The 14429-nt window shown below is 43.2% G+C and overlaps 3 protein-coding genes and 1 pseudogene across 4 annotated transcripts in view; 3 read left to right on the top strand and 1 right to left on the bottom strand.

Moving 5' to 3' along the window:
* The window catches only part of LOC148135420 (uncharacterized), a 560459-nt pseudogene that overhangs the window by 327593 nt on the left and 218437 nt on the right, over positions 1-14429 (top strand). The gene's annotated exons all lie outside the window — the stretch shown is intronic.
* Positions 10324-11563, top strand: LOC122544587 (histone H2B type 1-O-like). The gene has a single exon (XM_043683906.2). It carries the CDS (start codon positions 10360-10362, stop codon positions 10738-10740), a length of 381 nt encoding a protein of 126 aa, XP_043539841.2. The 5' UTR covers positions 10324-10359; the 3' UTR covers positions 10741-11563.
* On the top strand, positions 11916-12507 carry LOC122544555 (histone H2AX-like). The gene has a single exon (XM_087984481.1). It carries the CDS (start codon positions 11931-11933, stop codon positions 12318-12320), a length of 390 nt encoding a protein of 129 aa, XP_087840607.1. The 5' UTR covers positions 11916-11930; the 3' UTR covers positions 12321-12507.
* Positions 13919-14238, bottom strand: LOC122547746 (histone H4). The gene has a single exon (XM_087984936.1). The coding sequence runs from the start codon at positions 14228-14230 to the stop codon at positions 13919-13921; it is 312 nt and encodes a 103-aa protein (XP_087841062.1). The 5' UTR covers positions 14231-14238.

Genomic DNA, 14429 nt, shown 5'->3' with positions numbered 1-14429 from the left:
TCGTTGGTGCCAATGTGGACCACGACTCAGGGTTGCTCACCCTCCCCCCAAAGGATCCCAAAACACGATCAGAGACATCACGGACCCTGGCACCCATTGAGTCTCTCTCGTCCCCATAGAACCTCCTATCTGTCCCTTGAACTTTCAAGTCGACAATGACTACTGCTCTGCTCGCTTTCCCCCTTCCCTTCTGAGCAGGATGTGCCCCACTGCATTCCACTGGTAAGTCATGCCCCCAACAGTATCCAAAACAGCATACTTATTGTTGAGGGGAATGACGACAAGGGATCACTGCACTGCCTGCCGGTTTCCTTTCTGTCCCCTAACAGTCACCTATCTTTTTCTTTTATCTGGGGAATGACTATCTCTAAGTCTTTGGGTTGTGGATGTGTGTGTCTCAGTACAATACGGTCCTTCACTTGGAGCTGGTGTACTTGGTCACCGCCTTTGTGCCCTCCAACACGGCGTGCTTGGCCAGCTCCCCGGGCAGCAGCAGCCGCACGGCGGTCTGGATCTCCTGGGAGCTGATGGTGCTGCGCTTGTTGTAATGGGACAGGCGGGAAGCCTCCCCCGCGATGCGCTCGAAAGTATCATTGACGAACGAGTTCATGATGCTCATGGCCTTGGAGGAGATGCCAGTGTCGGGGTGAACCTGCTTCATCACTTTGTAGATGTGAATGGAGTAACTTTCTTTCCTGGACCGCCTCCTCTTCTTGGAGGAGAAAGTGAGGTCTGCAGATACTGGAGATCAGAGCTGAAAATGTGTTGCTGGAAAAGCGCAGCAGGTCAGGCAGCATCCAGGGAACAGGAGAATCGACGTTTCGGGCATAAGCCCTTCTTCAGGAATGAGGAAAGTTTGTCCAGCAGGCTAAGATAAAAGGTAGGGAGGAGCGACTTGGGGGAGGGGCGTCGGAAATGTGATAGGTACCCTCCCCCCAAAGGATCCCAAAACACGATCAGAGACATCACGGACCCTGGCACCCGTTGAGTCTCTCTCGTCCCCATAGAACCTCCTATCTGTCCCTTGAACTTTCAAGTCGCCAATGACTACTGCGGCTCGCCTCCCCCAAGTCCCTCCTCCCTACCTTTTATCTTTGCCTGCTGGACAAACTTTCCTCATTCCTGAAGAGGGGCTTATGCCCGAAACGTCGATTCTCCTGTTCCCTGGATGCTGCCTGACCTGCTGCGCTTTTCCAGCAACACATTTTCAGCTCCTACTCCTCTTCTTACCGACCTTCGCTGGCGCCTTCGTCACCACTTGACCCTTCTTTTCATCAGCCATAGCGCCGCTCACTCTCAGACACAGAATAAGGGAAAGCGGGCTCGGAGCTCGCTCTTTGCAGACTGACCATGTCATCAATGCTAAGGAGGAATGGGGAAAGCCTGCCTCCTGATTGGCTACTTTGTAGGCATGGTAACATCACTCTGATTGGTTAGTTTGGGACTCAATGTGGATCTGTCAGGATCTGCAATACCATCGGAAACACAAACCGAAAGTTTATGAAGGGATCAAATTCCGAGCTCATTCTAAAGTGTGAGATTCTAATTGTAATGTATTCTGCATCTTTTGATAATGGTTTTCTTTTCTCTTCCATTTTAAAATGGCATCATATTTGTTGTCAAGTGAGAAAATGCACTGCAATCCGACAGGGAGTGTGTTTTACTCCTGGAAACGATGGAACTACTTGACAATTGCATCGTGATGGAGGAAAATGGGAGTTTAAGAATGTTCTCTTTTGCTTGTGTTTCTTGTTCTACACTCTCTGAAGGTGAAGGACATTCTACCATCATCTATTCTGCAAACTCCCTTCAGTTATCTTTTCCCCCTGTTCTTCTTCAAATCTCCAATGAGTATCAGCCAAAGTATTCATACATTACTCAGAATAGCTGCCAGTGTGTGTATCATTGTCAGTTCTACTCTGATTACTTCAATGACTAAAGGGAACTGATGCACTGTGACCTGTGACTTTTGCTTTCTGCTGATAACATGAATTTTACTCCCTGACTGTTCGGCTCCTCAATCAGTGTCAGCAGCCTCCTGCCAATATTTCAGTTCCTGAAATCTTACTTTGCACTACATTAGAATACATATTATTTGGTGCATTTCAGTTTCTAGCAGAACTTTTTTTCATTATGAACTTTGCTATGTGGATTTTCTCTGAACTTTATTTGGTCACAAGTCATTTGAACTGGTCACAGTTATTTTAGGATTATTTTGAACATGATACTTGTGCAAATTTTAATTGTGACAATCTTGTGTTATTTGTTTTATCACTGTGATTCCCTGCTTACACTATGAGATAGTGTTGTTCAGAATTTCAGGTTGGTTAAGGGTGAGTTTAGCTCTCGTTATTGGCTATGTAAAACGGGAGTGCGGTTTTTGATCTGCCCATGTGAGCTTTCGGGAGGTGAATGATTATTACTCTCTCACAATCTGTCCCTGTCAGTTTCTGCCATCTGAATGTGTGATTGTAGTCATCAGTCTGTATCTGTCCATTCTTCCACAGTGATTACATTAGTATAATTATCACAATCCCAGAATGGCTCTGATGTGAGAATGTGTAAAGGTATTTACCATTGCAGTGCCTATCAATCTTTGCTATGAGACTGTTTGACTGGCTTTATCAATCTGTACCCGTTCCTTTCTGCTCATTGAATTTGTCTGTATAATTTTCAGTCTCCCAATATCAGTCTCTGCTATGTGAATGTGGAAGTGCTTTTATCAGTATTACCTTGTCCATTTCTCTGTTGGGAATATGTCAATGTGGTTATCAACATGTACCTGTCAGCTTCTGTTTTGTGAGTATCTCAGTTTAGATTTTTAGATTTTTTTAGATTACTTACAGTGTGGAAACAGATCAACGCAACATTCTGTTAATAATCATGAGGATATTGTATTTAAAGCCAGGAATTCAAACAGAACAACATGTCTGATTCTACTCTTTCTCCATGTCTGGTGATGTTTCTTTTTGTTAATTCAATACCAATTGACTGAGGTCCAGAAACTAACCAATAACTGTACAGCTCCATGAATGGGACTATCCAATGCAAGTGGGTCTGTGAATATGAGTTTAGTTATTGAACTATGCATGTCAATTCCTACTTTGTGAATAACAACCACACTCTCACATTCTGTCCTTCTAAGCCTTGCTTAAATTACTTATGTATTCAACTAGCAGTGACTCACAGCGACAGATTGATAGAGAACTATAGATTCATTGAAATGACATTGCACATAAGTGGGCCATTTGGCCTATCTTGTCCATTCCAAACCAAAGACACCAAATGGCCATTGAATCCCATCTTCCTGCTAACAGCCCATAACCCTGCAGCTGAGAGCACTGCCTATTTCTGAAATCTGAATGTATTTTTCAATTTGTTCCTGCCAGTCTCTGTTTCATGGATATATAAATATAGCTATCAATTTGGACCTGTCAATATTTCCTGTATGAATATTTGAATGAAGTTATCCATCTCTACTCGTAAATGTTAAAATACAGTTATAAATACATGTTTGTCAGTCTCTACAATGTGAATGTGTGAGTTTATTGAGCAGTCTATCCCTGTCAGTTTCTGCTCTGTTAATCTGAGAGTGTCAGTAATAAATTTTGTATATTTCAGTCAGATCCTCCCTCAACCTCCTCTGCTCCAAGGAAAGCAAACCCAGCTCATATGGTCTCCCCTTTTGACAGAGACTTTCCAACCCATTGCATCCTCTCCAGCCAATCCCATCCTTCTAATTGTGTGGCAAACAGAACTGCACACAGTATTTGATCTGTTTTATAAAGGTGGAATAAGACTTCCTTGCTCTTATATTCGACAGCTCCGGAAAGCATTCTGTATGCCACCTTCAGCCTGTCTGCCTGTGCTGACACCTTCTGGGATCTATAGACTTGTACACCAAGGTCCCTTTTGTCCTCAGTACTCCCTCGGGACCAATCCTTCATTGTGTAATTCTTTCCCTTATTAGAACTCCCAAAATGCATTACCTCACATTTATCAGGATTAAATTCCATCTGCCATTGCTCTGCCCAATGTACTCATACTGTAGCCTGAGACCATCCCCCTCACTGTCAATAACGCCACCAACCTTCATGTCATAGAGCAAAGAACAATACAGCACAGGAACAGGTCCTTTGCACACCAAGACTGCACTAAAATATTTAACACTTCCACATGAAAACTTCATCAGCAGGCTTAATAATTATATTTTCTATATTCACATCCAATTGTTAATATGTACTTAACAAGCAGCAAGGGTCCCAGCACTGATCCCTGTGGTTCACTGCTGGTCACAGGCTTCCAATCACAAACACAACCCTCCACCATTATAGTTTGCATCCTGTCTGCAAGCTCATTTCAGCTCCAGTGCACTTAAGACTCCAAGACCCAAGCTTGGACTGGTCTTTTATATGGGACTTTGGCCTTGTCAAAGGCTGAGAAGCGGAAAGTAGAATTAAACAGCAGGATGTGAAACAGAATGGCAGGCAGAAACTAAGGCATACAGCCTACTCAGGTTGCCCCTGAGGTCTCTCTTATATCTTTTCCCTCTCACCCTAAACCGATGCCCTCTAGTTCTGGACTCCCCAACCCCAGGGAAAAGACTTTGCCTATTTACCCTATCCATGCCCCTCATAATTTTGTAAACCTCTGTAAAGTCACCCCTCAGCCTCCGACGCTCCAGGGAAAACAGCCTCAGCTTGTTCAGCCTCTCCCTGTAGCTCAAATCCTCCAACCCTTGCAACATCCTTGTAAATCTTTTCTGAACCCTTTCAAGTTTCACAACATCAGACTGCAGAGACCAGAATTGCACACAATATTCCAACAGTAGCCTAACCAATGTCCTGTACAGCCACAACATGACCTCCCAACTCCTGTACTCAGTACTCTGACCAATAAAAGAAAGCATACCAAATGCCTTCTTCACTATCCTATCTACCTGCAAATCCACTTTTAAGGAGCTATGAACCTGCACTCCAAAGTCTCTTTGTTCAGCAACACTCCCTACAATCTTACCATTAAGTGTATAAGTCCTGCTAAGATTTGCTTTCCCAAAATGCGGCACCTTGCATTTATCTTAATTAAACTCACCCTTCCACTTCTCAGTCCTTTGAGTTATAGGGAGAGGTTGAATAGGTTGTTGCTTTGTTCCCTGGACTGTCGAAGAATGAGGTGTGGCCTTTGTATTGGTTGAAAAAATACATGAGGGGCATGATAGGGTGATAGACAAGGTCTTTTTCCAAATGTGAGTGCGTGCAAAAATAGAGGGCACAGGTTTAAATTGTGGAAAAAAGATTTAAAAAGGACCAGAAGGCTTAATTTTCACACAGAGGGTGGTGCTTGTATGGAATGAGCTACCAGAGAAAGTGGAGGTGATGGGTACAATTACAAACTTTTATAGGGACCTGGATATATACAAGAATAGGACCAGTTTAGAGGGTTATGTGCCAAATGCTGGCATGTGGGACTAGCCATGATATGGAGGTGCCAGTGTTGGACTGGGGTGGACAAAGTTAAGAATCACACAAGACCAGTTTCTCGTACAGCAGGTTTATTTGGAAGCACTAGCTTTCAATGCACTGCTCCTTTATTGCTCTGAAAACTAGTGCATCCATGTAAACCTGTCAGAGAATGATCTGGTGTTTAGATTTTTAACTTAGGATCTCTGCTCAGCACTAACAACTCAGACCAAAGGATTGATTTCTGTGCTATATAACTGTATGAAAGTCTGAAGGCCACACCTTGATATCAGTTAGACTCTGCACTATTGGAGTTGCAAAGGTCCATTGCTTTTACCTCCTTGACTCTGAAGAACAGCACAGAACCTTTCTGTGACCATGTGTTCTGGTTTCACTTGCCTGTGAATCTTACAGACACAAACAGTCAAAGAAAATAAGGTCTTTCCCATTCACTTCAGGAAACATGAACTGAAAACTCTCTCCTTTACAGCAAACATTTAAACTGCTCAGTAACACAACACAGGAGGATTGATGCAATCCTTCCTGGATCATAACAATTATTCCATTCAAAAATGTGTTTTATACATAAAATCAGTGTGTGTACACAACAGTCCGAGTAGTCAGCATTAAATTTTAGTTTCCAAGTTTTTCACTGGACAACATGGCTCTAATCTGTTGACTGTCTGTCACATTTGAGCAGGGTTTTGATGGACAATGAACCATATCCAAAGTGCCATTGAATAGCACAGACTGACAGGTAGAAAGTACTTTCTGAGTACACAAACCGTACAAGTGAATGGAAGAAACAAGATTAGTTCTGTACTCACAGGAGAACAAACAGTTGCAGATTGCACCAGTTATTGTCCTTATTTGTGTAATGAAGGACTTGAAGGAAACTGATAATTTCTGGACATAACAAGGAGTGAGATGGTGCCAATACACAGCGGGTACAGAATAACTTGCAACGTACAGAGATACTGTCAGGTTAGTAGGTCTATAGGCAAAAATAGAAAAGTCATGACCTCAAAGATGTCACAGTTGGGAGAACTAGCATTTCATTAAACAAGTTATCCAGGACAGTGTGAGAGTGAAGGATGTCAGTCCCAGTTTACAAGTGAACTTCCTATAGCTTTTAAATGCGTGGTATCACCTTAGTTGAAAAGTAAATTCTACTTGTTTATTAGAAAATTAGAAAATAAATCACAATTTATTCCACTTAAGTAGTGAAAGAAATAATTAAAAATTCCAACTAATTATTCATCCAATTATCTCTCCATGGCTTAAACTTGCTGTCTGGCTCTCTGACTGCATGTAATTCATGTATCAATTCTTTTTATCCAGACTGGAGGAATTAAATAGCAGCTAAGCATCAGATTGAAACAAATATTGCAAGTTAATTTGTTTCCACAAAAAGAAAGTAGAACAAATCTCAGACAAAATGACTGAATAAATACTTTGTTTTCAAGTAGTCCAAAGGAAAATCAAACATTTACATGAAAAGGTACACATTCAGACAGATAATCAGAGATTATTAGGCACAGAATGAAGAAACTCTCATACTGTTCTTGTTATAAATGTGTGAACAATAAATTCAAAGTACACATTCAGACCAGAGACTGACCAATTCAGAAAATAACTTACAATCATAAACAATACCTTTGAATAAAAGTTGTGGAAATTATCCAACCTGCTTTAGAGTGCCAGAGATTGACAATGGTATAAAGAGTGTCACTTTAATTTTCAGTACAGAGGTCCTCCAGTCCAGGTAGAGGTCATTCAGCCCACAGGCCTGCAACAATTTACCAAAGCACATCCCACCCAGATATAGACCCCTACTCCCATAACCACATCTTTAACATAGTTAACCCACATAGTCTGAACATTGCTGAATATTACAGGGCAATTTACCATGGCTAATCCAGCTAACCTGCTTGTTTGGACTGTGGAAGGATAGTGGAATACCCAGAGGAAACTGTTACAAAGACTACCTTTAAGCCAGTTGAATTGGACAGCACCGAGTGTGTGTTACATTTGGTCAAAAAAGAGTAACATTTGGTCAAACAACTCAAGTAGCTGCTTGACTGGAGACATAAACAAAATTGAATTCAACCAATCAGTTTAAATTATATCCCGAAAATACCAAATTCCAATCCAGTTTGAATTGAGTATATTGACAATCTTATAAGCCAATAATACAGTCCAATGCTCTGGAGGTACAAGACCGGGAAAAAATGAACAGTTGGGAGAATTGCCAAGCCACCAGCATGTAAAAAGACTGCCTGAAAAATAGCTCTCTTAAAGGTACCTTTATTGATCTGTGACCTGTGAAGCACAATCCCCAAGATGAACAAAAGACAGGAATACAGAAAAGAACTGAAAGCTCCTGGTTTTGAGGTATGAAGTTTTGTTTTGTAAATCTTAATCAGGAGTTCTATTGGACGAGTATTATAGAAGATAGGTTCGAGGAAGGAGTTGTAAATAGTTGTTATTTAATCACTCTCTGTTATACTTTAATAAATAAAGCTGTTAATCTTTAACTAGTTCTTGGCCTATTGAACTTTCACAGATTACTGCATGGGATAAATCTTTTGTGCGTTGCTGGTTTTAAACTAGTAAAGAGGTTTGTTGGACAAAACCAATGCAGACATGGGGAACATGTCTCTGTGCAGTTTGCACAATGAGCCAAGGCTGGAATTGAAACTGAGTCCCTGGCACCAGTGTGCCACCATTCTACCCTGACATGGATGGCGAATGATAAAATCTTTTGCATGTTGAGCAACAGAGATTTGAAGTAAAAAGAGCTCCTGCAGTTTGTGGCAAGTGTCATGTTAAACAGAGACTAATATTGTAAGTATGCTCATTTATTCACAGAGCACACGCTGAAAGGTACCAATACTTTCAAATGCACTTTTTCATTCATGTAGTTGAAACTCAGGTTCAGAATGAAAACTGCACTCAAACATTCACACTGCCGAAACCGACAGGTATAGATTTACAACAATGTTCTCATATTCATTAAAATAAAACTGACAGGTACATTTTGATAGTACTCAGTGGGCGGCACAGTGGCACAGTGGTTAGCACTGCTGCCTCACAGTGCCAGAGACCCAGGTTCAATTCCCGCCTCAGGCGACTGACTGTATGGAGTTTGCACATTCTCCCCGTGTCTGCGTGGGTTTCCTCCGGGTGCTCCGGTTTCCTCCCACAGTCCAAAGTGAATTGGCCATGCTAAATTGCCCGTAGCCTTAGGTAATAAGGGGTAAATGTAGGGGTATGGGTGGGTTGCGCTTCGGCGGGTCGGTGTGGACTTGTTGGGCCGAAGGGCCTGTTTCCACACTGTAAGTAATCTAATCTAATCTAGCACTCATATTCTCAGCACTGAGTACACACAGGCAGATAAAAATGTCACAGAATTTTTCTTTTTGTCTTCTGCTTTGAGACATTTAAACTGACAAAATCCTGAAATAAATTAATAACTGGAGCATATAACGTGCAATTGCATGACAGAAATAGGGGGCAAAATTCACCTTTCACTTTATCTCTAACTTACTGTGTGCTCACAGATCGCATACTGACAGATTCAATTACAAGTCACTGTGACATAACAGGGATGGAGTAAAAAAAACATTCATTTCATCTGAAGTTAGAAATGTTGAGATATTTGCTCTCTCACATGCCAGTGATTGACAGAAACTGAGTGAAAACAAGATTAGAAACAACAAACTGGCAGTTACAGAATGAAATACGGAGTCAGTTGCAAAACAATGAATTGTTAGGATACAATGCAACTATTCACTGGTGAGAAACTGACATGAACAGTGTAACATCAGCAGTAACATTGTTATTGCAAATTCCGCAAGGTACAAGATATTGCCTCTTGCCAAATGCTACAGTTATCAATACAAACTTACTGTCAAAGCGCAGAAGTTGATTGTAAGGATTTGCTGTGGAGGGGAGGGAGTCCTAGCTGAGACTGTCTAAAATGGTGTTTGGTCACACTCAAAATTGTAGATACTAAATGAGACACATTCTTATGTTAATGACTGACACCGACAGAATAAAAAACAACAGATTACACTTCAGAAGGTTTAAGTTACAGTCCAGTAACATATTGACATGTAAGGACTGTGAAATAGAGTAAACAAAAATGCTTTACCTCCCAGGCACAGATTGGAGGAACATTTCCAAGTGGCAGGCAAATGGTGTAAAGTTTTACAGCTTCCATCATGTTTGGTGGATACAGAATAAAACCTGTCTTGCAGTAACACTAATTGACTATTACACAGAGGACCACAGCCTCGATGGACAGGTGTTGAATTCATGCAAAATGTCTAAATAAGGACTCGACAGATACAAAGTTCAAGTGAGACATATATAGCATGCTAACGGTTGCTGGTTAACAGGCATTCGTATGAGACTGAGAAATGCTCTAAATGTTGTGGTTCTGTTCGCCGAGGTGGGAATTTGTGTTGCAGACGTTTCGTCCCCTGTCTAAGTGACATCCTCAGTGCTTGGGAACCTCCTGTGAAGCGCTTCTGTGATGTTTCCTCCGGCATTTGCCTTCCACTCCCACATCATCACAACAACGAGCAAAAGGAAACCGAGCCATTACCACAGTCGCTTTCTGTATCACAGATACAAAACAAATCTCCCTCAGTCAGACTGACAGGAACAGAATCACCATCCACTTCACATTTCGTTGCAGATTCTGACAGATCCACATTGGATCCCACTTTACCCAATCACAGAAACTGAGTGTTTGGGAATGATTCCTTGTAAACTACCCAATCAGAAACCAGGCTTTCCTCCATCCCTCATTAGCATTGCTGACGTCGTCAGTCTATAAAAGGGAGCTCCGAGCCCGCTTTCCCTTATTCGGTGTCTGAAAGTGAGCGGCGCTATGGCTGATGAGAAGAAAGCACAGCAAGCCTCCAAGAAGGGCGCGAAGAAAATCATCAAGAAGGCGCCAGCGAAGGGCGGTAAGAAGCGGAGGCGGTCCAGGAAAGAAAGTTACTCCATCTACATCTACAAAGTGATGAAGCAGGTTCACCCCGACACCGGCATCTCCTCCAAGGCCATGAGCATCATGAACTCGTTCGTCAGCGATATTTTCGAGCGTATCGCGGGGGAGGCTTCCCGCCTGGCCCATTACAACAAGCGCAGCACCATCAGCTCCCGGGAGATCCAGACCGCCGTGCGGCTGCTGCTGCCCGGGGAGCTGGCCAAGCACGCCGTGTCGGAGGGTACAAAGGCGGTGACCAAGTACACCAGCTCCAAGTGAAGGACCGCATTGTACTGAGACAAAACACATCCACAACCCAAAGGCTCTTCTAAGAGCCACCCACAACTTGTCCTGAGACAACGGAACCAATTCTTTAAGGGGTGTTTGTTTTAGTTTGCATGTGATTCATGATGAGATGTTTTAAATTTTCGTACTACATTCACTTTTATGGTTGCTTTGCAATTTGATATTTTTGACGAGGCGTTTTTAGTCACGTTTGATTTTATCAGTGCTTTGCAAATTGACGAGGTGAGGGGAGAGAGTTCATAAACAGTCCCTTCCCTGTCTGTAGAGAGAGCAGATCACAAGTCAGGGAGTCAGTTTTCATCTCATTTGTTCAACTTGCTAAAAGCCCTGGTGAAATGTTAACAGTTGTTTTCACCCTGGCAAACCAAACGAAAGTGCCCACAGCTTTCAGTCACACAGATTGATGTATTTTACCCTTCTTTTACATTGCCAAAGCGCGGGTTTAATCCGATTTTTCAGAATTCAAAAAGCAAAGCATTTTCTGTTGTCGGGGAGAGGCTTTCAAAGTGAACCGAGAGAACACCAAAACAGCTACCGGAATAAAATGTGAAATTTGGTTTTTGCTGAATCTGATCGAGAGCGACGAGGGAGGGCGACTTTAAAATATCGACCAAACACCGTGTTCGCCATTGACACTGAGCTGGAAGAACGTTGTGTGCCGCGTTATCAACGTGCCGGGGTGCTACTAAAATGTGAAAAGACATAGCCTGTTTTGTTTCAGCTCGTCACAAGGGTTAGAAAATTGCCCATTCTCAAGATCAGAAATGGAAAGATAGAGGTGGGCAAATGAGGGAGAGACAGATCGTGTCAAGGATACATTCATAAATAAAAGTAAATTAACATACGAGTGTTTTTAAACGTCCTCTTTTTTTTGTATTTCATTTTTCAATCTAAAACCTATTCCTTTGTAAATTGGCGGGCTTTTCAAATTGTAAAAAAGCGGTTGATGATTATGCGCTGGTACTTTCCGCCCTCCTCCCCGTGCCCTCTCCGGATTGGGGAATGAGGCAGATATCTGATTGGGAATTGGAACAACATTAGGAGACGCTGAACAATGGGACCAATCAGCAATGGCCGCCCCACCATTCCTCCCGAAGGTATAAGAGGCCACAATGTGGGCGGAGTGTAGTATTTTCTCTGAAATTGCTTGTGAGTTCGTGACTATGTCTGGAAGAGGAAAGGGCAGTGGGAAAGGTCGCGCCAAGGCGAAATCTCGGTCGTCCCGGGCTGGCCTTCAGTTCCCGGTGGGCCGTGTTCACAGGCTCCTGAGAAAGGGTAACTATGCTGAGCGTGTGGGTGCCGGAGCGCCGGTCTATCTGGCTGCGGTGCTGGAGTATCTGACGGCTGAAATCCTGGAGCTGGCCGGCAACGCGGCCCGGGACAACAAGAAGACCCGCATCATCCCCAGGCACCTGCAGCTGGCCGTGCGCAACGACGAGGAGCTCAACAAGCTGCTGGGAGGGGTGACCATCGCTCAGGGCGGGGTGCTGCCTAATATCCAGGCCGTGCTGCTGCCCAAGAAATCCGGCTCTGCGGCAGCCGCTAAAAAGTGAAGAGACCATTCTTGAATCTGACAAGCCAAAGGCTCTTTTAAGAGCCACTCACAGCATCTGTGAAATGAGCTAAACTTTCAGTCGGATTGATTATTTTCCTCGCCTTTGTACCGGACATCAATAAATTCCACGCTCCATTTAATTGGATACTGTCACTGTCTTTGGGAGCAGAGGAAGAATTTGTCATAAAATGTGATTGTACGAGTGTTCTGAATGACAGGATTATTTTATTGAACGGTCACTGCTTGAGTGATCTCTGTGTTTTGTTATAATGAACTATGAGTTTAGAATGTCGCCGATCTGGTTTGACCTCACATTAGATTCACATTTCCTTTAAGTGCAGTAGGAAGAGCTGGTTTGACCCAGTGCAGTAACGGGTTAGTCGCTGCAGGAGACAGTAAGGAACGGTCCCTGACCCTCTGCGTTTTATTTTCTGCTCAGTTCCTATCCAGTCTGTTATCCCCTGCCTCTGGAGAGAGAGAGCAGATTGAACACCAGTGAAGCATATTATTCAACTATAAAGGCGGGAATGGGGTAAAGTGAGATTGTCTGATCTTTAATTTCGTATTTGAAAAAAAAATCAACGCTCATGTATTCTTTGTAAAACTTGCTGCTCTTTTATACGTGATGGCGGGCAATTTTAAATTTGAAAATAAGCCGTTGATCTCTTGGCGCTATTTTTTCCCTGTCTCTCCTGCCTCCGCCTCACCACAAGCCATGTTAACGCAGAGTCATTGAGGAGATGTGTAAGATATTTGTGGAAAAACCACAATACCAAAATTTGATGTTAAAATCACACTTATTACTAAATTTTTTCATAAATTCCGCAATCCCTGATATAATATGTCATTAGCATTTCTATCGGAAGTTAGTTAAAAACTAATGTCCCCATCGCTTCCTACTCTCTCTGGACGAGGAAGCGAACCTGTATCTGCCGTGAATCAATCGAAAGCCCGCAGATTGAAACATCTTAAAAGCTAACACGGTACACCGATAAAATTACAGAACCGCATTTTATCAATACATTTTTATTTCATCCAGGTTATTACTTGCCCGAAGACAATATCTAATCGCAGTCTGAATGGGCAGATGGAAAGAACGCGCCATTAAGACATCCGTAGGCTCCCAGAAACAAAACTGAGCAGAGTATGATGTCTGGGAAATATAAATACTACAGTATGTAACATTAATGTCTGGATTGCAAAATAAATAAAAACATTATTATTCATGGCGTGGACAGCAAAGTATATATTGATATTATTACTGAGACAGAGGAACGAAGGTTACTGGGAGAAATATCAGCTATGATAGAATTGTAGAACAAACTGGATGATAAAATGGCGCAATGCTGCTATATCTTACAATTATAAGTCAGCATGCGATTCATAGTGAACCAACTTACAGAACACGGTATTAGTAGTTTCAGGATTGAAATAATTTTATAATCAAGATATATGTAAAATTACCGTCAACGGTACGCCATCCCCTCCCCCCTCTATGCGCTGCCTTCCCCGTCCTCAGGTCTCCGCTCTCTATCGGAGGGTTTGGGTGGCTCTGAAAAGAGCCTTTGGGTTCGCTGGAAAAGGGTCGCTTTATGTTCAGCCGCCGAATCCATAGAGAGTGCGGCCCTGGCGTTTCAGAGCGTACACCACATCCATGGCGGTGACAGTCTTGCGCTTGGCGTGCTCAGTGTAGGTGACCGCATCCCTGATCACATTCTCCAGGAAAACCTTCAGCACCCCGCGGGTCTCCTCGTAGATCAAGCCCGAGATGCGCTTGACCCCGCCACGGCGAGCCAGGCGCCGGATGGCTGGTTTGGTGATGCCCTGGATGTTATCACGGAGCACTTTGCGGTGCCGCTTCGCTCCGCCTTTTCCCAGGCCTTTACCTCCTTTGCCTCTTCCAGACATCACGCTTCTTCACTCCAATCGCTGTCGAATGAGAGCCGAGCTGCCTCCCCTTCCTTTTTTATACAGCCCAGCCCGACCTGACTGAGAAAGAGCTGACAGAGAGTGAGGGGCGGGTCCGGAGAGGAAACTGAGTGACAGACAGAGCAGGGAAATGACTTTGATCATCCAGCTCCGCCTCCAGCTCACTCCCGCCCCAACT

Source organism: Chiloscyllium plagiosum, unplaced genomic scaffold (genome assembly GCF_037043375.1).
Source record: "Chiloscyllium plagiosum isolate Xiang-an unplaced genomic scaffold, Cpla_swu_hap1 HiC_scaffold_49, whole genome shotgun sequence".
In the NCBI taxonomy this organism is placed as follows: domain Eukaryota; kingdom Metazoa; phylum Chordata; class Chondrichthyes; order Orectolobiformes; family Hemiscylliidae; genus Chiloscyllium; species Chiloscyllium plagiosum.
This window is presented reverse-complemented; position numbering and strand designations above follow the sequence as displayed.